General features: G+C 46.1%; 1 protein-coding gene and 1 long non-coding RNA gene across 2 annotated transcripts; one reads left to right on the top strand and one right to left on the bottom strand.

Annotated features, from left to right (window-relative positions):
- The first annotated feature begins 15,425 nt into the window (after positions 1 to 15,425).
- Positions 15,426 to 18,152, top strand: CRYAA (crystallin alpha A). Its single transcript, XM_071752144.1, has 3 exons — positions 15,426 to 15,703; positions 16,603 to 16,725; positions 17,807 to 18,152. Exons 1-3 carry the CDS (start codon positions 15,515 to 15,517, stop codon positions 18,014 to 18,016), a joined length of 522 nt encoding a protein of 173 aa, XP_071608245.1. The 5' UTR covers positions 15,426 to 15,514; the 3' UTR covers positions 18,017 to 18,152.
- A 1,349-nt stretch (positions 18,153 to 19,501) lies between these two features.
- LOC139799793 (uncharacterized) lies at positions 19,502 to 20,777 on the bottom strand. Its single transcript, XR_011727473.1, has 3 exons — positions 20,679 to 20,777; positions 19,737 to 19,764; positions 19,502 to 19,606 (listed from the first exon to the last, which is right to left on the bottom strand). It is a non-coding gene; the product is annotated as an uncharacterized lncRNA (long non-coding RNA).
- Positions 20,778 to 22,270: the final 1,493 nt, after the last annotated feature.

Genomic DNA, 22,270 nt, shown 5'->3' with positions numbered 1-22,270 from the left:
TGCCAGGGCAGGTTTAGGTTGGGTATTAGGAAGAAATTCTTTACAGAGGGGGCAAGCAGGCATGGGAATGAGCTGCCCAGGGATGTGGTGGATTCTCCATCCCTGGAGGTAGTTTAGAAGAGACTGATGTGGCACTTAGTGCCATGGTCTGGTAACCACAGCAGTAGTGGATCAGGGGTTGGACCTGATGATCTGAGGGGTCCTTTCCAACCTGGCTGACTGACTCTGTGATTCTGTGATTCTGTGTGATTCAGTGATGGCAGAGCATGACACATGGCCCAGCACAGGGTGGTGAGTGACCCCTGTGCTCCTCTCCTGTGAGGCCCAGCAGCCTGGGCAGGAGACCCATGTTGCCCCACTACTTGCCCACTAAGCATGCAATTGCTTTTTTGGAGTCTGCCTCTCCTTCTTCTGCAGAGTGGATTATCCATGGTCCCCAGTGCAGGTATAACACAGGTGCTGCTGCCCTCTCCTCCCCCAGAACCTTTTCTCAGCAGCAGGGAGCCCCTGGCAGTGCATGGCACACAGAAGAGTTTATGCTCCCGGCTCTCTGCTAGCATGTGGAACAAGGTGCCATGGGTTGTGCTGGCTGTGTTCACCTGAATACCCAGGTGCTGGTCGATGCCAGGGGAGCCCGATGTATCATTTGGGAGATGTGGAGATGACAAAAGATGCCTGTGAGAGGACTCAAACTTGGGAACCACTTTTGGGAAGGGAGGGATAACTTGGGAAAGGCTGCCTGGCCCTGTACTGGCATGAGAGCGCTTAGGAAAGTGTTACCACACCAGCTCAGGTTGTAAAGTGACAGTTCTGGGTAAAGTCCTGGTGCAGAGGGGAGTGGGGTGGTTGCAGGGAGGCCCTGAGAGGGGATGGGAATGTGACATCTCAGGAGCTTGTGGGAGGAAAATGGGAGCCCCTCACTTTGTGCAGTACACCTGACCTCAAGAGCACATGTGCTCTGCTTTCCCTGCTCCCGTTCTGCAGCACCCGGCAGCCCCTCTGGAGGCAAGTGAGCTGCAATGGAACCTGCTTGGAAACCCTCTCACTCAGCTGCAGTGTCGAGGTGTCTGTGCCATGGTGTGCTCATCCTGCCCTCATATGAATAAATGAGCCTGCCTGATCAGGGGCCAGCCTGATCTGTCTGTCCCTGTCTGATGTGAATGCACAGGTACATAACATGGATGGCAGAAAAGCCTGCGTGTGGGACTGTATTTCTGGCCTGTGTCAGAAAGCCTTATTTACCACAAGTAAAGAGGCAGAGGAGGAAATTCATCCTGCAGAAGCAATTGCAGTAGAAACCTAATAGCAAGCAAGCTCTGAGGGGTAATGTGAGCTGAAGCCCAAGCTATCATTTCTCTACTGCCACCATTGCCTTTCAGAGGCCAGGTAAACTGCCACAGGCCTGTTGACCCATGCTGAAATTAAGCTCTATTCTCTGCATCACATAGTTACCTTGGAAAATTTTTCCCAAAGAGCTTTTTTTCAAAGCAAGAAGCTCTCATTCTGTGAAAATATTATTTTCCATTTATGACTTGCAGAATGGCTGATGCAGATCTAGTCGATCTGTTTAGTCAGTCCTGTGAAAGCACAAGCATCAAAGCTGCTGAATTTGACACAGCTGAAGAGCTGTGTTGCCTTGTGGGAAATCTTCTTGTTGTTGTTTTAGCCCTTAATTTCAGGGCAATAACTGCAACAACAGACAGCTTTGCTACCACCTAACTAAGGAACTGATGAGGATTAGAAAAAAAGATCAGTATTGTTAACGCTAAGTTATTTGCTACCTTAAAACATTTCCCTGGAGCTTAGCAAGTAATAAACACCCAGCAGAACTGTTCTTTTCAAGCATGGGCGAAGATTATAGTATTTACAGTGCTAAAACTAGCACATTGCTAAAGTATCTCTAGCTGAAGTAATGCTAGCTAAGTGTGTAGCACTAGGGGTGTAAATCTGCTGCAGAAAACCTAAGCAACGCTGGATGTCTGTTGAAATGTCCTTTAGGTGTAGCACAACCAGGGTTCTGGAAAGGACCTACCTTCAGAAGTCAACGGGGTTTCCCAGGAGTCCAGTTTTAGAGTTAGTTTTCACAACTGAGCAATACTGCATACTGGAGTAGCACTAGACAACTTTTTTCCTACAACATTGAAGTCTATTTAAAACAGCCATGGTAAGATCATTAGTTTCTGCTAACTTTGTTGGTATGAGATAGTGAGAGAGCTGGAAGGTGACCATGTCATGAAGAGGGAACCTGAATTCTGCCAGGACAGGCAGCATAGCTCAGTAGCTTGGAAACAGGCATGAGGCTACCCAAGCGTTTAGCTGGTTCTGAATTAAAGAGACTCCCCTGTTCTTTCACTGATGCTACTGAAAGGATTTTTACCTTTGCACCTCGTGTGACTTGGAACAGCTTTACTGTAGCCCCTGGCACTCATTAGGCTCATATGTAGGCTGCTGATTTCAGTTCTCGAGCCCACATTGCCTCGTTGCATTGAATGGCTAAAAGCCTCCCTGTGGACTCGTGGAGGAGTTGGGCAGCTGCTGAGAGAGGGCTGGCAGCTGCCAAGGGACCAGGAGGTCCCTTCCCTCAACCACACTCCCCTCCAGCTCCCAGTCTGCAGGCATCCTTCATCCTGATCTCAGAGAGGCTGCTATGGTTGGCCAGGAGGATACTGCAGCAGTCAGGAAATATTACAGCTCAATGAGCTGGACTCACAGGTCCCAGTGACTTTCCAGGTCTCATCTTAAAAAAAAAAAAAAAAAAAAGGCTGGAATTGTATTCATTTACTCTCCTTAGCAAAGCAAGAGGTAACATTATGGCTCGAAGATGCATTTAGATTGGAAGGAAGGAGTCTGCAGCAGGGGGGCTTCTACCCGGCTTACTGGTTCTGCCTAGGATCTCTCCGTGGGCCTGAAAAGCTGCTTGGGGAGACATTACTATCCAGAGGTTGAAAGGGGCTAGTTGTAATCTGACCTGACATGGGACGTTTGAAATTATTTGAAATTGGCTGAATTACTGGCCCAAGAATGCATGGAACTGTTGCATGCATGTGCAACAGTTTTTTGCAAGAACAGTGTGAAAAAAGTTCAGTCAAAGAAAGTGGCATTTGTGGTGTGTAAGCAGGGAATTCACCACCTTGAGGTTGATGGTGAGGGAGGTATCTCCACGTGCTGAAGAGCAATTACTGGTCTGCCTTTGTAAATGTTATTAAAACAGGCTGGTTTCCTCCTTGCAGTGGCTGAATGGCAGCAGATACCCATCCAAGCCCATTTCTGTGCACGTTTCCACGCATGCTCTCTTTGCCCTTTGTCTCTCTCAATAAATTGGCAGCTACACTGAGTACCCTAAGGCAAGATACATGGCACTTCAATCAGTATGCCAATGCCTACAAAAGAGTCTACTTGTTGTTTTCCCCATGTAAACTGCTTTCCTAAGCAGTTGTCTTCACTGGAATGTCATGGGAATTTTGCTGTACAGTGTTTCTAGAGCAGAAGTGGTTTTATAGTCACAGCTGCAAAAAATGTCCTGTTAGCAGTGCTCAGTTATTGAGCAGATATATTGATACAGGCTCATTAGCAGCTGCTATTGATTTACACATTCTACTAAATAGCTAGATGAACAAGGTCAAATCATACAGCTGTCATTCTTCACTCTATTTTGATGTAGCGTTATCTTGTCCTGAGCACTCCTACCAAAGGCTGGGAAAGAAAAAGGAATTGCTGCTCAGTTCCTCTTTTCTGGTGATTTCTCATCCTCGGTCTATTCTCTGATTAGGAGGGTGGTGGTGTGCCAGTGCCTCTTCTAGGACTGTGTCCGTGGGGCATCACCCTAAAGTGCATACCTACAGTCTTCAGACTGTAGAAGTTCATGAAGCAACAAAGAGCTTACAGGTTGCAATGAGTTCCCCTCCCATCTCTGCCCCCTTCATGCAAAGGCATGGATGAGGTTTGGGGTGTGTGTCCCACCTCTGGACTACCCGAGGACTTGGTACTAAGGTCAAGAGATGCCATGAGCAGGAGAACAGAAGCCTTCCTGGCTGTGGATGCAGCAGCCATGCTTAAGAGAGCTGAGGAGGTCTCAGGCTATACATTTCAGCTCTGGAAGTTGCCCAGCATAGATGTACATAACATGGCTTGGCTGTGGAATCAAACTTCCCTTTGCAGCTGGAAGGGTTTAGCTTTGTCTGTGCCAGGGAAATGCACCCACCTTCAGAAGTAAGCCTGCAGGGGCAAGTTAAAACCAGTGCTTGCCTCCGAAGACTACTCTTGGCTGGAAGTTAGTAAACTGAAAGGGTGTGAAAGTAGGGAGAGGCACTTGTGAAACCTCAGCTTTGCACCTTCTTTTTGTTTGTCTGATAATGCAGCTTCCATCCTCTTGCTTGCCTTTGCTGTAGGTCAGGTATCAAAAGAGTGTGGGGTCTGCTTGGAAACATCTGGTTGTCTGTGGCCCAGAATGAGCTAGAAGGTGAACACTTTGGTAATTTGGTTTAAGGCTGAAAATGAAAGTTAAGCTGATTTGAAAATTAGCACCTATCCTTATCCCTTATGTAGAGAATAATATTGATAGAACAAGCTCAGGGGAAGAATGAGATTCCTGCCTAATTGGGGTCATCTTGTAGGTACCGATGTTTTTCCGAGGTTAAAAAAAAGTCTTTTATGTGTGACAGGAAACTCCAAGAACTACCTGCTGACTCCCTCACAGAGTTCCCCTAAATTTTCTGCCCTTAGAGAATGTTTTGCCCAAGTGCTCTGTAAAGGAACAGCCATCTCTGCAGTGTGGCAGCCTATGGGAATAGATGGTAAATGGATGTAGAGCATATTGTGATCTCAACCAAAAACTGCACGTTGCTTCTGCTGTGCTGTGAACACACTGGGAAAATTGCCTGCGCTACAGTTTATGGAGATAAAAAGCACTTGCCAGCTGCAGTAAGCCATGGAGTGGCCATGTCAAAACCCTTGCAATAACATTCATTGAAGAAGGGCTGGTTTTTTTAGGGCAATGTCTCTTCCTCATTGTATGAAGTTATTTATTACAAGGGCAGCACTTTCACTTACATGGCCTGAAATTCTCAGGCTCTGGGAATCCCAAAGGGAAGGGAGCAGTTTTCAGGATGTCTGTCCTCATTTTCTCAAAGGTACATGCCAATCTCTTTTCATGCTTTTACTGATTACAGCAGGTAATTCTCCTTTCTGATTGTTTGCTTCTTCAGCCAAGGTCAAGATCAGCCAGCCCTTGGGATCAGGCAAGAGGTTGAAATGTAGTGACACAGAGCACAGTGGCTGAAGAACTGCCCATCCACAGCTGCAACCTCTTGAAACTCTTAATAAAAAAAAGAAACTCCTGAATTCCAGAATAAGGCAGCACAGAAGAGGGGCAGAGTGCACAGGGACCAGTGTGATGGCTGGGTTGGAAGATCAGGGAGAAGGTTGCTGTGTGCCAGGCTGAGTTGTGAGGCTCTTGGGAATGCTTTTCCCAGCAGGGAACATCCTTTTACCCTGTGGATGCTTTCTTTACATCCTTTCTGGGGGAAGCACAGTGGGCAGTAAGCAGGTCCAAGTATGATAGCCAGCGTGGTGGTGTTTGGTTTTCCCTTTCCAGGGTAATCAGTACCAATGTCTGAATGTCTTCTTGCAGCTGGGAAGTAGTGCCCACCATACAGCAGAGCAGATGGAGACCCCAAGACATTTTGTAACCTCAGGGGAGAATTAGTGTCTGCCCTCCTTCTCTTATCCCTCTTATCCTCAGGTCACCCTTGGGGGCTGGAGCCAGCTTCAGTCATGGGCTGAGACACTGGAAGAAGATGACTACAACAGGGCCACAAAAGCAGGCAAATCTTCATGCCCTCCAGAGGATGGTAGCTTGGTTTTTGCTGTGGTGTTGTGAAGATCAAGTAGCTCTTTGGAAATAATATCTTTTTAAAAGTACCCTGGAACAGGATTGTAAAGCAACACAGACCCAGAGGAAGACTGAACAGTATCAGCAGTGGGTTTAAATCACTCAGCAGTACAGAAATACTTGGAGGTATTCCAGTGAATAAAACTGGGGACTCAGAGGGCAGAGATGGACAAGACTTCAGAGTGAGAGAGGAAGGTAGTAGAGGTTCATTCAGTGGCAAAGCAGTATATAGCACTAGGAAAGGGCTGCTGCTGAGTGAGCTCGGTGAGGCTGCAGAGCATTCCTCTTGTCATGCAGTAGGTGGAGAAAGAACACCAAGCGTTGGGCAACATTACTTACCTCAAAATTTTTATTTGCTCATTTGCCTGAATACTATCAGAAACCTCCAGAATGGCTCTTCTATATCCACAGCTGCTCATAAAGTGCATTACTGAAACGTTTATAACAGAGCATTCTCACTGGTTACTGAACAGCTTCTCTGTGATCTACAGGTCATTGTGCCACCCTTGTAAGTAAGAAATGTTGTGCAAGGACTCTTCTGTTTACATGCTGTGAGTTTAACTTCTAGACCCTGCATTTAAAAATGTTTGCTCTAAATTTCCCTCCTATTATTGCACCCACAGCTGCAGCTTCCCTCTCTGCACTGCTCTTCCCAGCTGTAACATACAAAATTCCTTTATTTGTTTCACTCAACAGCTGCAGCAAGGATTTTTCCCTTTGCCTGTTTCTCTCACTGTATTTGGTCCTCTGCCTATCATCTTTTGACAAAATGCATAAAAAATCTGGTAAGAAAAAACAAACAAACAAACAATGGGAAAAGAGGGATTTTTTGAGACTGGAGATGGTGTGACAATCTTTACCATTCAACCTTAATTATACACAGTAGAGCCTTGGTGTTGCGTCAGCTATCTGAAGTTTCATCCCATGAAACAAAACCTGAGTATTTCAGGTGCTGAGCCTGAGTATAACACTTTCCTAAGGCTTAAAGTCTGGGAAATGTGAAGCTCTTCAGTTTGATTATCCCTTAGTTTGTGGTCTTCTCCCCAGGAGTGCACTCCAGACCCCCGGCCTGTGTGCTCTGTTTACCTTGCAAGATTGTAAGAGACAGCAAGGGGATGGTTGGCTCATATGGACTCGTCCAGTGATGCAAAACAATCAGAAACCTGCAGTGCCTATCAGCTCATCTTTTTGCTGCTAACCTCCACCACCCTCATACTAATGCTCATCCTCACATGAGTGCACATAAACCCAGCATGAGGGTTTGGGAGCAGCCAAATGGTTCATTAGGGTCTATCTCTGCCAAGTGATGTTTTTTCCTAAGGTTCCCATCATCGAGCTCCTGTAAAAATAAATTCTCCAAGTCATCAGACAGCTGCCACCATAATGGACTTGCCTGGCATCCAGGCAGAAGGGATGGGGGATCCTTATCCCATCCAGAGCTAGCTTTCTTTTGCTCTCTGTTAGGCTGCTGGATAAGCCAGATGGAAGCTGAGATTATTTTGTGCTTCTTCTCAGCACAGGGGGATTTCATAGAATCATAGAATCATAGAATTAGCTGGGTTTGCAGGTCCCGTGGCACTGCACAGGTACTCCTGAAGCCAGTGGAGGTTCAAATGGTCACCTGTTAAGGGACGTGCTCCCTGCCTGCAGTAGAATTTGGAAGCTGTTTGTATTGTGCAATTGCAGTAGGTTATCTAGTTTACCTTAATATAACCTAAGCACAGGTAGCCTGTGTACACACAGTACTTGGTAGAGAATCTTGTTGTTTTCAGCTTCTGTCATACCAACAGGCCTCTCAATGCCTTTCCCTCTCTAACCTGAATCAATAATATGATTTGCCTGCCCAACCCCCCTTTCATTAGTGTCCCTTTTAGATCTGATATTGCCTTTATGCCCTGCCCATCTCCTGTCTTCTCTGTCAGCTAATCTGTCAGTCCCTTTAACACCTACAAACAACTCAGTTCCCAGTGCAAATTTACACCTGAACACTAAAATACTACCACAGCATCACCTGCAATTAGGCCTTTTTTTTGAGATTTCCTGGGTGATTTAAAAGTTCATGTAAGGATATCTGCCTTTGGTGCCTACTGTTCCCTCTCCAAGCTTAGTGAAAGGCATACTCAAATCAGGACTGTATGCAGAATCATGTTTGTTGCAGAGTAACCAAGTGGCTGCAGGGTTTGCAGAACATCCTTTATGGATCTGTTTGCCCTGTACAAACCATTCTCCTTCCATGACATAGCTTCATCCATTCTTCTTCCAGTGCTTCTACAAGTGTCCTCCTGCCTCTCGTTCCTCACTACTTCAGTGCCACTTCTTGAATTTCCCTCTTTTCCTGAACCAGCAGACAAAATCACTTTTCTTCCTGATTAATCTCTTCTGCAGTTTCTTTTCCCCCTCCACAGACACTGCCCTGGTCTCATCTGCTTCCTTACACATTGCCTATTTGCTGAGTGATTTTTTACAGTAAAGCATTCCATGTGATACTCCTGCTCCTCCTTGGATGCCACACCATTCCAGTGCATTGGCTGGGTGTTGATTAGAGAAAAAAAAAATCAGTGTGATTGGTCTGCTGTAGACTGAGTAGGATGATCTATTCAGTGCAGGAATGGAGAAATAACCCACACCTAAAGAGTCAAGAGTACTGGAAGAAAAAAAATTAATTTGCAAAATGAAAGAACCATAGAGCAAGTTTTGATTTTCTTTTTTCTTTCTTAAAAAAAAAGTCTCCATCTAAATATGTATTTTATTTATTCATTTATCTATTTGGTAGAGATTCATACAAAAAAACCCCACGATGGACACAATTTCTCCTTTCCTCTGAAAAATAACCAAGGTTTTAATTCCTCAAACTGTTGTGTCACCGAGCGTAATGATTTGCTCTGGCTGAGTAAATATCATGTCACGAAACAACCCTACACTCTCAAATTCTCATTTTGGAAAAAAATGGGTGTAATTTCCAGAGCAGAGAGACTATTTTATGCTGCAGGAAGAGAGAGCATGGAAAACTTATGGAGATGAGATCTGGTTGCAAGGCAAAAGGACTCTGAGCAGCAAGCTCTGTGGAGTTGCAAGGGAAGTAGTTTTATTTACAGGAAAGACAAGGGGAATGAGAAGGGCTCAAATTGTACCTCTGCCTTTCTGGGTGAGAAGTCATTTCACTTGTTGCCAGTCACTGTGCTGATACCTCCTCTGGAAAGTGCTCTGAGATCTACGGCGAAAGGTGTGCAAGCCCTTGCCAGGGGGGTTGGAACTAGATGGTCTTTAAGGTCCCTTCCAACCCAAACCATTCTATGATTCTTGAGATGGGGAGAAGCATAATTGCTTAGCAACTCCATATTTCCAAACCTGCTCCTGTTCCAGTTCTCCTGTGCTCTGGGTGTGCTTGATGCTCTCTGCGTTTCCCACTCCCTGGGCTTGCTGCTGCAGACTGGGAAGCAAAGAGCATCTCTCATTCCCTATGCAAATCCATTGATGAAAACATAAAATGCATTGTGCTGCTAAAACTTGCTGAGCTTGTTTGAATGAATGCCAAGGATTAACAGCACGTAAATTCACCATTGATTGGACAACAATGATGTTATGTGCCCTAAACACTGATGGGATTTGTTCAGTGTTTAGGATGTGGCCTCTGAGGTGGAAAAAAGGGATTGCTAGTAATTTTTTAAGCCTCTTTGGCTGCACCAAGGCAGACTGTTGGTATTATATAAATTCTTTAGATAAAATAAATATCATTCTTTGTATGAGGAGAGTAGATATTTAATTTTTCCAGTGTACAGCTGAACAGTAAATCTGTCTGTGGATAGCTATAAGCCAGGAAATAAAAATCATCCCAACCCAATAAAATAGGGAAGAACAAGATGTTGGAGAGGAAAGAGAAGCCCAATGGCCAACAATAAAACAGAGGATTATGCCTTAAAAACAGTGGGACAAAAGTTTCTTTTTAGGTGAAAAACTAGAAATGTCACCTCCTTAACTTGTCCCCTGTGTGATCGTTCTCTCGCTCCAGCGTTCAGCACTTTGCAGTCATGGTCCTCATAGGACAAAAATGATCTGGGACAAAACTGTGGTACAGGGGCTGAATGTTCATCAAGCAAAAGATGCAGAGACGAGGGCAGAGGGATCTGTGATTACTTACACCAGGATGAGCTTAGTCCCTGGCTCTTGAAGCCAAGCTGCTGGAGTCCAGGGCATTGCCCACCTGCTCTCAAGTGGGCAGCTCATGACTCTTTGGGAGGCACAGAATTTGCATGGTTCTCTAGGGGTGCACTAATGTTTAAAAGAAAAGAAAATCAAGGGCTTTTTGTTGCTTGGGTGTTGTTTTGTTTTGTTTAGTTTTTAAACACACTTGCTGAAAGTTAGGCTCCTAGATCTATAGCAACCCTCCCACTAACTGGCTCCTTTCTTGCTATGAACTATCCTCAAAGTGGGTTTTTCAAGACTTCTCTTTGCTTTCGAGAAGAAACACTTATTCATCCAATAAAAAATAAATAAATTTTAAAAAAGAATATAACCTCTGCCTTCTCTCATGTTAGCCCTTCCATTATGTTAGCCCTCCAGCCCCAACCACAGTTAAGTGTGGTGTGGAGGCTGCACTGATAACAAGGCCTCACATCCATAATAAACTGTAGCAAGATATCAACAGTATTCAGTACTTCCTGTGGTATTTGGTGGGGAGTTGAGTGTAGAGAAAAAGGAGTTTAGCTGCAGTTATAATCAGTTGCTCCTTCCCCAGTCAGCATGCCAGGTCAGATATGGTAGAAAGGTTTGCAGCTCCTGATGATGGCAAAGCCCTGGGTGGCATGCATGTGTCTGAAAAATAGGAAATGAGTGTTCTAAAGAAAGGACTCTTCCCTTAAAAAGAAAGAAATAAATGCTCTGTGCTCATTTCTAGGGAGAACTTTTAGTAAGTGGCTAGAAGCTCATAAGCCAAAACTGATAATGCTGGCTTCCTAGTGAGCCTGCCTTTCACCTTGGCTGCTTGCATAGTGATTTCTGTGGACTTCTTGCACCTTTTTCAAAGTTAGGTCTATGTAAAATTAAGTAAATCATGATAATTTTTTTCCAACTCACCAGCTCCCGCACACATATTATGTAGTATTTTCCACCACTGGAACACAGGGAGGAAGAAAACTTGTAACAAAATCCCATTGTTACCTGCTCTGTGTAGCTGTCATCAACTCCTTTTTGTATTTCGTAAAAATGTTCCTTCAAAGGGTAAACTTAATTTAATTGTCATGCTGCAACAATTTTATCATTAAATATTGGCAGAGATTAATCTCTCCTTTATATTGCCTCTAAACAGCTTACATCTAAATGTAGAGGACCATCAAAATGATTATGGTTGTACCCATTTGGGTTGACAGGTTTGAAAGAACGAGCACTGGAACTCAGTCCTGTTTTCTCTAAGAGCCATCTGAGGAGTTGTACCCAGTGCAGGTTACCAGAGGCCACTTGACTGAAGAGGACATGCAGATCAGAGCAGAGAGGTTGCTTTTCTTGGCTCTCCAGCGGCTGCAACACTCCACTTGGGAACAGTCACCTCCTTTAAATTAGCACTTCAGAATCACATACAAACCCTCTACAGCTACACCTGACCAGTCACTGCTCCACTTCAATACTTGCTCCTCTCTTCACACTGGGCTTGTACAAAGCTTGGCATGTGGATTAGAAACTGGATTTACCTAGAAACTGGCAGGTGACAGTCAGTCACATGGACAAACCAGTAGCAGCTAAATGCAAGCAGGGGTTGTGCTTTTTTACAAAGATGCCTGCTTTACTCAAATACTCTAGAATTTCTGCAGCTTGTCCTGGGCAGCATGCTTTACTACATGTCTCATGTGCTGACAAATATGCATGACAGTTTAGGAAGGGATTCTTCCTTCCAAAGGTGAGATAGGCAATAGATCCTACTGGAAGACCTTTTGAGCTGGACTCAATATTCCAAAGTTGCAATGAGACTTGGTGAAAAACTGCTGTGATGCATTGGTTTTGCATGTGCTCTTAAATATATACACTGATTTTTCTTCCTTTTATAGAAATGACAACAAATCTCACTGCTTTTCTTTGGTAGGTGATTATGATGCTGGGAAATGATAGGTTAATATTGGATATTAGGAAGAATTTCTTCACAATGAGGGTGGTGAGACACTGGCACAGGTTGCCGAGTGAGGTTGTGGGTGTCCTTTCCCTGGCAGTGTTCAAGGCCAGGCTGGATGGGGCTGTGAGCAACCTGGTCTGGTGGGAGGTGTCCCTGCCCATGCAGGGGGCTTGGAAGCAGATGTTCTTTAAGGTCCCTTCCAACCCAAACCATTCTATGAATCTTTGATCCTGTGAAAAGTCTGGTCCCCTGAACTGATGCACAGTGGTTGCTGTCTTCTCTCATACCAAATTCTTAATCTAATCCAGTGCCAGTGGAGTTCATTGACTTCCATTTCACTCTTGGTACTCCCTCTTGGTACTTTCTGAGAGGAGGCACTGATCACACTGGATAGGACTAATCTGACCAGTTCTGCTTGAGCAGAAGCAGGTTAGCATTAAAATTGCCTCCCCTAAGGCTGCTGTCTAGGCTCCCTGGTTAGTCAGCTGAGGTGTATGCACTGCTGAAAGGTGTCACATTTCACTTTTCCTAGCCACCTACGTTACTGTGTGAGCCATCTGGGGGCATCTGTCTCTCTCTACTGACTGGACAGGATGCCTGGACAACTCATTTGCACAGGACACCTAAGTTTTAGACCATTTTAAGTTAGATGTTGTGGGTCTCGGGAGATTGCTTGTTGCTCAGAGGCATGGAGACAGTGTAAAGTCTGTATCAGAAAAAGTCTACAATAAATGAAAGCTACATTTTAGTGAAATATTTTGCCCATGGAAGACAAAGATGTCCATCAAAGACAAAAGTAGGTATGATTAATTCAAGGGAGAGCCATGAAAATGTGGTTCCAGAAGAAACTAAAGACATAAAACCATAAAGCTTATTGTCACTTTTCAAGTATTAGAATGTGTGGTAAATACATACATTTAGATGAAATTGATATTTGTTGTTTTTCTCTCAGCATCCTATTTCCATCATTCTGCTGAACATATGGGGTGCTCTGATCACATTGAACACATAAATGCCCTGATCCTAGAGGAGGCTTCAGGCTGATGGTGGATGATGGATTTTGTTGGGCTTTCCTGTGAGAGAAGTGGTGCTCTGTAGGCAAGCAGCTGCTTTCCTGGTGCCTAAGAGCTCTAATGTGCTGCTGGGCAGTGATGCTGAGAGAGGTTCAGAGTGCCTGGGCTCCCTTCTTCCTCTCTGCTCCAATAATTTGTCCTGTTCCTACATGGGGAATATATTGGAGGTCAGAACTCAGGAGTCTGGCAATTTCTTAAGAACTGAAAGATGCCCAGAGAGGAGTTTGACATTGCGTGTGCTGCTTCCCTGTTATCCTGGTATAACTCCAGGTTTAGGATGTAGGAAGGCATTACACACTGCAGGGATTGCATCCACATATGGCTGGGGACTGAATGATATGTCAGATCCCCAAATCTGTCCACTTTCTGTGTCAGGAGACAGTTCCCACCTGCTCCTCTACGAGCCAAAGTAATCATGTGCTTTGTGTGCTCCAGTGAGTGGCTTGGGATTCAAACCTGCTCTGGTATCTCTCCTTTCATTCTGCATGTATCAGGTCACTGTTGCTCTGTGGTTAAATACAGGTTAGAAGGTCTCTGATACTGGGTGGCTGAGGAGATATTTTCTTCTCTCCTCGGACAAGAACTTAAACTTCATAGAGCTCTTGAGAAAAAATCTTGAAAGTGCTTTATGGCTCTTGTTTGCTTTCACTCTGTGTGACAAATGACAGATTTGGGAGAATGGGACTGAATGGGGGGTTGGGTCTCCCTGTTGGTCTTTTTTCCCCCAGTCCTTGAGAAAGCATTGATCTAGTTTTGGCACCTGACTTTAGAAAAACCTTCATACACAAAATCATGGCCAGACAACACGTCCTTTTCTTGACTGAACTAGGTGAGGTTGAACCTAAACCCTTGTTGGTCTTCTCAGTAATCTCATTGCTTTGTTGGGTGTTTTTCTGCTCAGCCTTTACTTCGCATAAAGGAAAGCCTCTGTAACAGGATCCTCTGATTCCCATTTTTCCTCACCTGTCTCCAAGTGGGGTGTGGGAAGGGGTCATGTGTGGGACCCAAGGCCAAGGACTTTCCCAGACCAAGTAGTACCTAGAAGCTTGATGATATTCAGCTGAATGTCACTTTGCCTCAACACTTTTCTGAATATACCTCTTCTGGCCCAGGTTGCACACAATTCTCCCAAAACACTGATGCCAGGATCTCAGTCACCCTCAGTTTGGTTATTCCCTGGCACCATAAGAGGATGATTCAGCCTCTCAGCTCTGAAGTATTTCTGGAGGTGTCCTCTCCTCTCACTCCCTTGTTCTCCACTGATTGCAAAAGGTGCTGAGGTGCACAGGACTCCTGACATAGGTGCTTCTGCTATCCAAAAAGCCCTTAGGATGCAGTCCCTACACCACTGGTTTTAGTGGAAATGAGGTTTTGTCTGTTGCCACAACTTCATGCTGACCCACGCTGTGGAGAGAAGCAACTTCACTGTCTTTTCACTGCCCAGCTGCCTCAGGTCTCTGGAAGAGCTTGCTGCTCCTGCAGTGGGCTGTCCACACGCTCCTTCCCCAATCCATCTAGGATTCTGGATGACCACTTAAAGGCAGCTCTCAATGAGACAGAAATGCAAAACAGCCATAAGCAGAAATGCAAGTTAAGCAGGATCTGCGTCGTGACACTGGGAGATAAATTAATCTCCCACAACACCCCCAAACCAAAGCACAAGGACACTCAAGAGCAGCTTTGGGACTGTTGTTATGGTCGGTGACCAAACTTATTTTTCCTTCTTTTTTTTTTTTTTTTTTTTTTTTTTTTGGCTCAGTATTTGTTTTTCAAGAATTTCTGTTTTGTCAAACCCACATTCATGCTCTGCATCATGCATCAGTCCTGCTTCCCAGCCAGCCCCTTTCCAGGATCCCCATGCCAGGCTTGTCAGGCCCCTCATAAGTGTCAGAGACACTTTTTAGCATGCCACAAAAGAGCTTCCCTTTCTTCAACCTGAATCACACCCTTTTTCCTCACTTGGAAGAAAGCTATTTCATTTATTTGGAAGAGACTTTGTGTCTCCATTCAAGGAGGGGCAGAAACAGAAGTAAATTAACAAGAAGCCAAGGGCGGGTTATGAAGACCCACAGAGCAGACTTCCTTCACAAGCGTCCTTGAGACAGCCACAGGGGTGTCCCTTTTAGCCTGCTTAATCCTATAGAGAACCTGCTGGCACCCCTGGGCTCCCCGTGTCTCACCACCTGCTGCCTGGCATCGCCCCTCCGGGAGATCTGGCGCCGATTCCCACCAGACTGTAATTTCCAGGTCAGTCTCCGCATTTCTGCTGACCGCGTTGCCTTCTCCATGAGATCATGTCTTTCCAGTGAAATCCCACTAATGCCTTCATTCTGAGAGACCGGTATATATAGGGGGAGCTTCCCTGGGGCTGCACTGTGCACTCCAGCCAAGGCATCGCTGTCTCCCCAGTGACTGCACTGCCCCTACTACTCTCCCCTTGCAGCCGCAAGCATGGACATTACCATCCAGCACCCCTGGTTCAAGCGTGCTCTGGGACCCCTCATTCCAAGCCGTTTGTTTGACCAGTTTTTTGGAGAGGGTCTCCTCGAGTACGATCTCCTGCCTTTGTTCTCTTCCACTATCAGCCCTTACTACAGGCAGTCCCTCTTCCGCAGCGTGCTGGAGTCAGGCATTTCAGAGGTAAGGGCCCTTTGGCTTCCTCTCCTTTCCCTTCTTCTCCCTCCTTACATCTCCACCCACTCCTCCTCACCCACAACTTGCTGATGTGGGCCAGTGGCTGTATGAGGGGGTACGAGGGGGAGAGGAGACCTCCAGCTCACCACTGAGCACTGCACACCTGCCTCTTTTTGGGCACAGAGGGAAGCCCTCCCCAGGGAGAAGGCTTCCCTTCTAGAAATGGAAACCATTTTGGCTCCCAAAGGTTGTTTCCAACATATAAAAGGCTGCTTTTCCTGCCCTCACACCCACTAGCCATATGTCAAAGGAAGAGCTAGGCTGCTGCTGGAACAAGTGCCCATGAGGGCAGCTTGGTGTGGGAGAGGACCTCGGTGAATGGGAACTTCCTCTAGCCCTCTCCTCCAGTTCAGGAGCTTGGTGGGCTTTTTGCAAGCCCACACTGGAGGACCAAGGAGCAAATCTCCAAAAGGAGTGTGTAGGAGGAGTGTATAGCTACTGGTCTGGTCTGAAGCTCAGGGACTGAGCTAAGACTACAAGGAAACTGGGAATCACTGAAAGGATGAAAGGATAAAATACGTGCTATCTGGGTTCCATCCCCACTTACTGCTGAGCATAAATGTCCACTACATCTGGCAGATCACTGAGTGGGTCCCTCACACAAGAACAGCTTTGAGAACTGACACATCACCCCAGAGCAGTATGGTGTGGACATTTACCATAGCCTCAGAATGTCTCTGGGTCCCCACGATGGAAAGGAAGACCCCTGCTGAGGTCCATAGTTGCCAAAGGGAATACTGTGCTGCTGCCAGACCACCCCTTCTCTGACTTTAAAGCTGCTGTGAAGCTTGTGCTGCCTTCTTGCTTAGAGCTCAATTTCTACTGTCTAACAATTTTTGTTTCAGGTGAGGTCCGACCGGGACAAGTTTACAATTATGCTGGATGTAAAACACTTCTCTCCTGAAGACCTGAGTGTGAAGATTATTGATGACTTCGTGGAAATTCATGGCAAGCACAGTGAAAGACAGGTAAGTGGAAGAGACAGTGACAGTAGAGCAGCTGGCGAATTGAGCTCTGTTTTCTTTCTTCTTGACAGGCCTCAGTTGAAGGGAAAAAAAGAATTGAATAAGGAGTTATTTATTGATTCTCATTGTTGGCATGGCCTGTTCCCATAGAGCCCCAACCTGATATCTGACTATAACAAGCTAATCCACTCCTCTCTTGTTTATTTTCAATCATCAAGTTCCATAACTGTCCCATGACGATGTCCATTGTTCACTAATAACCCTAGACCAGACAAAGAACATCATCTGGCACTGCCGAAGCATGGCTGAGTTTTCATAAACCAGAACCCTTAGTGAAAACAGAGTTTTCATATGCTGATCTGAGAGAGAAAAGCAAGAGCAAACAAAACAAAAGAAAAAACAACGGAGTGCCTCAGGCTTGGAAACTTTTAACACGTATGTCATGGAAATATCTGTGGGGGTCGAAAAGTGAATTATACCAGCAGGAGTTTAATTCTTCTCATATACTTTTTTGGCCAGGCAAAGCTCTAGCCTGGAAACAGTATGTATTTTTTAATATAGTTATTTTTTCCAGAGGAAGGCAGCAGCCATTTTCATGGTTGACTTAAAAAAAAAAATAAAATGAATTGCATTTCTCATTCTTTTGGCCAGAAAAAAGCAGACCAGAATTGTGTTCTTTGGCTATGTGGTATTGCTGCCTGGTAAGGGAATACACGGGTGCACGTATGTGCGTCTCTTTTACCTTTGCAGAACCCCAGACTTTCTCTCCAAGCATCCTTTGAAATTGGAGGCTGTGGCTGGGCCCTCATCCTAATAAGAACCCAAGCTATAACATGGCCCCAGTCACACCCCACTGCTCTGCTCAGCTTTTGCAGCTTCAGGGGCACCACAGGGGATGACTGCACCTTCTAGAATAAAATAAAATAAAAAGCAGAGATGCGCCCAGTGATACTGGCAGTGCAATGTCACTGTCAGCCAACGTGGACTCTCCTCTGATGGAGCCACAGGGTCTGGAGGAGGGGGGCAGGTTATGGTGCTGGGGGGGTTCTGATGGGCCTTCGCCCCTTTCTCTGCTGCCTCTCAGGATGACCACGGCTACATCTCCCGTGAATTTCACCGCCGGTACCGCCTGCCCACCAACGTGGACCAGGCTGCCATCACCTGCTCCCTGTCCAATGATGGCATGCTGACCTTCTCGGGCCCCAAGGTTCCCTCCAACATGGATGCCAGCCACACCGAGAGGCCCATTCCCGTGTCCCGGGAGGAGAAGCCCACCTCTGCGCCTTCCTCCTAAGCCTGCTGCTGCTGCGGTGTGCAGGCTGCCACTGTCTGCAGGTCTCATTCCCAGAGCCATTGTGTAGATATCAGTGAATATCCAGAGGGATTTATTTTGTTGTTTTCCCCCTCACGCCCCCTTTGTTTCTTTTTTTTGTTTGTTTGTTTCTTTTTTTTTTTTTTTTTTTTTCCCCTTTCCCTGGGATGGGCTGGCTGGTGGACTTTGAAGCTTAAACCTGTGAGCTGTGCTATGGGGATGGCACGGATGGCGTGCGCTGCTGCGCTCTTGTTCTTTCTGAAAGGGTCTTTGTCTGGTGCTGTAGTCCATGGCCACCATCAGGTAGGAGGGAGTGCACAAGAAACACTGGCTCCTGGCACACCAAGTCTTGAGGCGAGGCATGGAGCAGAGGAAAAAGCCCTGCAGACTTGCTCTACACAATTTACTCTTAACAAAAAAGCAACAGAGCCAAGCCCCACACCTAAGATCCTGCGTATATTTCACGAATGTGCCATGAATTCATTGCATTAGCAGAAGGAATAATAACGCCTTACCTTCAGGGGTTGCAAGGTGACTTTTTTTTTTTTGGAAAAGTGTTTAAAGTGTACCTGTTCACACCACTACCCTGTCGTTTCCCTTAGGGACAACTGACACGAGGACAAGCACGTCTTTCCACGGTCTTAGTAGGCCCTTGGGGGAGAGAGAGGGACTCACCGCTGTGCAGAGGCTTCACATCCCCAGCCAGCTCTCCCCTCCCTGTGTGTAACACTCCGTGTCCCTTTCTCTTGCTGTACTTCTAGGGTAGCTCCACCTCTCACACTGGTATCTGGCACTCCACCTGAGAATGTGGTTAGTGGCGGTCAATAAAGAGATATAGGAAACTCGCAATTGGCTTTGAGGGTTTCGTTTGTTCCTTTCTAAGGCTTTTGAAGTTGAAAGGTGCCTAACATGGTGCCTAACAGAGCTTGGAGGAGGTGCTTTCCACAGCTGGAATTACCTTTTTGTGATGATGCCTTGCCCTTTCTTTCATTATTTCTGTTATCTTTCATGCAAGCAAAACAAAAGGATAAAAAAAAACCCAAAAAAACCAAAAAACCAAAACCAAAATACAGCAGCCCAACAGCCACACTGTTCCTTAAGCTCATTGCCTACAGATGGCAATGCAGACCTCATTTGTGTGAGCTGATGTGAGGGATTTAGTCTGAAATGAACTATTAAAGCTGTTTGATGGCAGGGTGACCAGGGCATAAGTACTAGTTCTCCGTGTAGTTGCCACACATGAAATCAATGGATCCCAAGCCTGCACAGATGTGAGCGCTCAAGACTGAATTTTTCAGCACTTATGCTTGAATCAAGTAACTTCCCACTGATGTGGAAATCTGAGGTGTTTAGGAAAAACATAGCATCACTGATAACCCTGCATCCTCATAATTAATGCCATAGGTAAAATTAGTTTGGATGGTGAGTGCTTTTCCTCTTGGTCTTCATAATCAAGACCTGTAATGAGAATTGGAGCTTCTGAGGTCTTCCTTGGCTGCTACGGTGACTGCTTCCCTAGGAACACACAAGTTTGTCTTGATTGACATGTGTCTGTGTGTTCCTGGATCACCCCTACAAAACAAGACATGGTGACAACACAGCAAGTGCATCCTTCCCAAGAAAGAGCATGGGTCCATGTCTTTAGAGGGAGGTGAGGACAGCTGGAGAAAGAGTTTTTGCTCTGCTAAAAGGATGAACCTACCAATCTCCTTCCTTTGGCTGTGAATTAGCTGTGAAAAAGAGACCAGTAACAGGCAGGGTTTTATTTTTCCAATGAAAAAATTATGGTTAATATGAACCATAAACACAGAAGCTGCGGGTTTTTTAAAAACAAAAAAGCACTTTTATTCAGCCACATCTAGGCCAAAACCCAAGGAGGGCTGGGAGTCAACAGGAAGGATATTACCCTTTATCTGGAGAAAGTGAGTGTGCCCCAGGGCTCAACCCTGTTCCCTGCCTGAGTCCTCCTGAGTCTGGGGGTGCTGGAAGTGTTAATGGGACCAATGACAGGGTTAGCCCCTAGTGGGGCCAGCATAGACCCCACTCCTCTCCTCAGCATTCATTCCCAGAGCCTTCTCTGGGGGATGGAGAGGCCAGGGGGAGCAAGGGAGAGGGCAAGGCTGCAGGATGGGGGAGAGACAAAGAAGCAGGACCGAGCAGGAAAGGAGTGAGATTACTGTCTGGTAATTAGAAATCAAAAAAACCCCGTGGTGTCTAACACTATTTTAGACCTATTTTTTTTCCTGTGATTACTTACTGGGCAATCCCAAAGCTTTCTATTGAAAATATGTGCAGCCCTTTGTGTTTTCATCTCCAGGGGAAAGGCATGAATTGGTGCATTTGGGAGGAGGGCAATTTTGTATCAGGAGGAAGCCCATACTGGAGGCAAGGGAAGGGCATTTTGACAGTAGCTGCCTCTTGCTGCTTTGCCTGGTGCCAACAGCCCCCCGGCCTCTGCTGCACCTCCCTGCTGTGTGCTGACATCTCTCTCCTTCTTGACACAAATGCAGGAAAACCAGGAGGACAAAAGACCAAACAAACAAAACAAAACCCAGCCCAAAATATTTAGCATGTGTTAAAATGTCCCAGGGGTGTAAAAACATGGAAGCATAACAGCATAAGATGATCTGTGTGCATATATTACCTGCAGCAGCGTGTTTGAGCAGCACGTAAGTCTCTCCTATGGAATGTCATTTGAACCCCTTTTGGTCCCCTTTTTCTATCCAGCTGGCAGAAGGTGGAAGTCCTGACAATAGAAAATCATGTCAGGTCAAGGTCCATCACCTCTGCCAGGATCCTCTGCCAGGAAGAAAGGGCTGTGAGGGTCCCACTTGTTCTCCCATTGTCTTGGCTGGGGGATAAGGAAGACCTTCCTCCTTTTTGGGAGAAGGTGCTCAGAGGTCCCACAGCCCTCTCTGCAAGGGCTCAAGCAACCAGCAAGTGTCACAGTCCCCCTTTCCTCCATGGTTTGTTTGCTTTGGACTTCAGTCCCCTGGCTTTGGGTAGAAGGACAACCTGGGAGAGAGGGAGGGATTTCCTGGCAAAGCTGTGTCCTCACAGAGGGACATCTGTTCCTGTTCTCTGGCACACCAAAGAGCTCCCTTTGACCTGCCCCCTCCCCCACTTCCCCACCCCACCATGTTTCAGCATCTCCCCAGGGACATGGAAATCCAGGCCAGAAGGCTAGCAGGCACGTGGACTCCACAAGGGTTTCACAACTCTGACATTTCATGGTTTCTGATCGATCTGCAGGTAAGCCAGAGTTATATAAGGATTGGAACGGACTAGTCGGAAAGTTTGCCAGTATTCCCCCTCATCCTTTTTATTTTTCCTCTTCAAAGCAAATTCTGTTATATGCAACAGGTGTAACCCCTTATCTCCTTGGCATCACCATCATGATTTAGGCTGCACCACACAGGTCTCTCTACAATTTGAGGTTAAAAAAGCAGTAACTGCCTTCAATAACAAAAACGGCTCCAAACACATCCCAAAACCCCAGTATTCTTTCAAAAGACTGTAATGCTTACACATCTCTGCAGTTTCTCACTGCTGTTTCAGATATGTAGATTTGGGATGCACAGCCAAAGGAGACTGCAATTATGTGGGCTCTGCCTCCCCAATCCAAACTTTGTCTCTCTGGTTTCACTGATTGTTAGGGGTGGCTTAGAAAGCCACCAGCTCATGTGAGGAGAGCAGGTAACTGGTCATTTCCCAGACCTGAATCTGGTTGCTGGACTTTTCCCAGGGGAAGTGCAGTCAGATCTGTACACAGCCCACCCAACAGGGCAGGAGATGGGTTCGGTCCTCTCCTCGGGTTCTGTGGCACTTCAGTGGAAAAAATGTGATGTTGGGACACAGCACAGATGTTTGTGACATATCTTAAGGGTATAGCACAAGAGGGGTCAAAATGAAATCTCAGTTGGAGAAGCTGAGACAAAATGATGGAGTGATATAAGTCAACCATAACTGAGGAGCCTTGTCCCTGCCGCAAAGACCATCCTCAAACTTTCTTGCAGAGACCTATCACAAACCATGAGGGCTCTGAACTCTTCAGAAAATCACCCTTCTACTTTGCAAGAGTGGTCTCACCCTGGCTTGAAGGAGCTGCTCAGCAGAGGTGCTGGCAGCGGGCAGGGGCTTAGCAAAGCCTGAGACTACTGGGGAAATCCCTGCCAGCTGCCACACATCACCCCATGGCTCTGTGTGACATCCTGCCCAGCTTGCCCTTTCACAGCC

This window comes from Heliangelus exortis, chromosome 1, assembly GCF_036169615.1.
Source record: "Heliangelus exortis chromosome 1, bHelExo1.hap1, whole genome shotgun sequence".
NCBI classification, from domain to species: domain Eukaryota; kingdom Metazoa; phylum Chordata; class Aves; order Apodiformes; family Trochilidae; genus Heliangelus; species Heliangelus exortis.
Note: the sequence above shows the minus strand (reverse complement) of the source record. Positions and strands in the feature narration are given on the sequence as shown.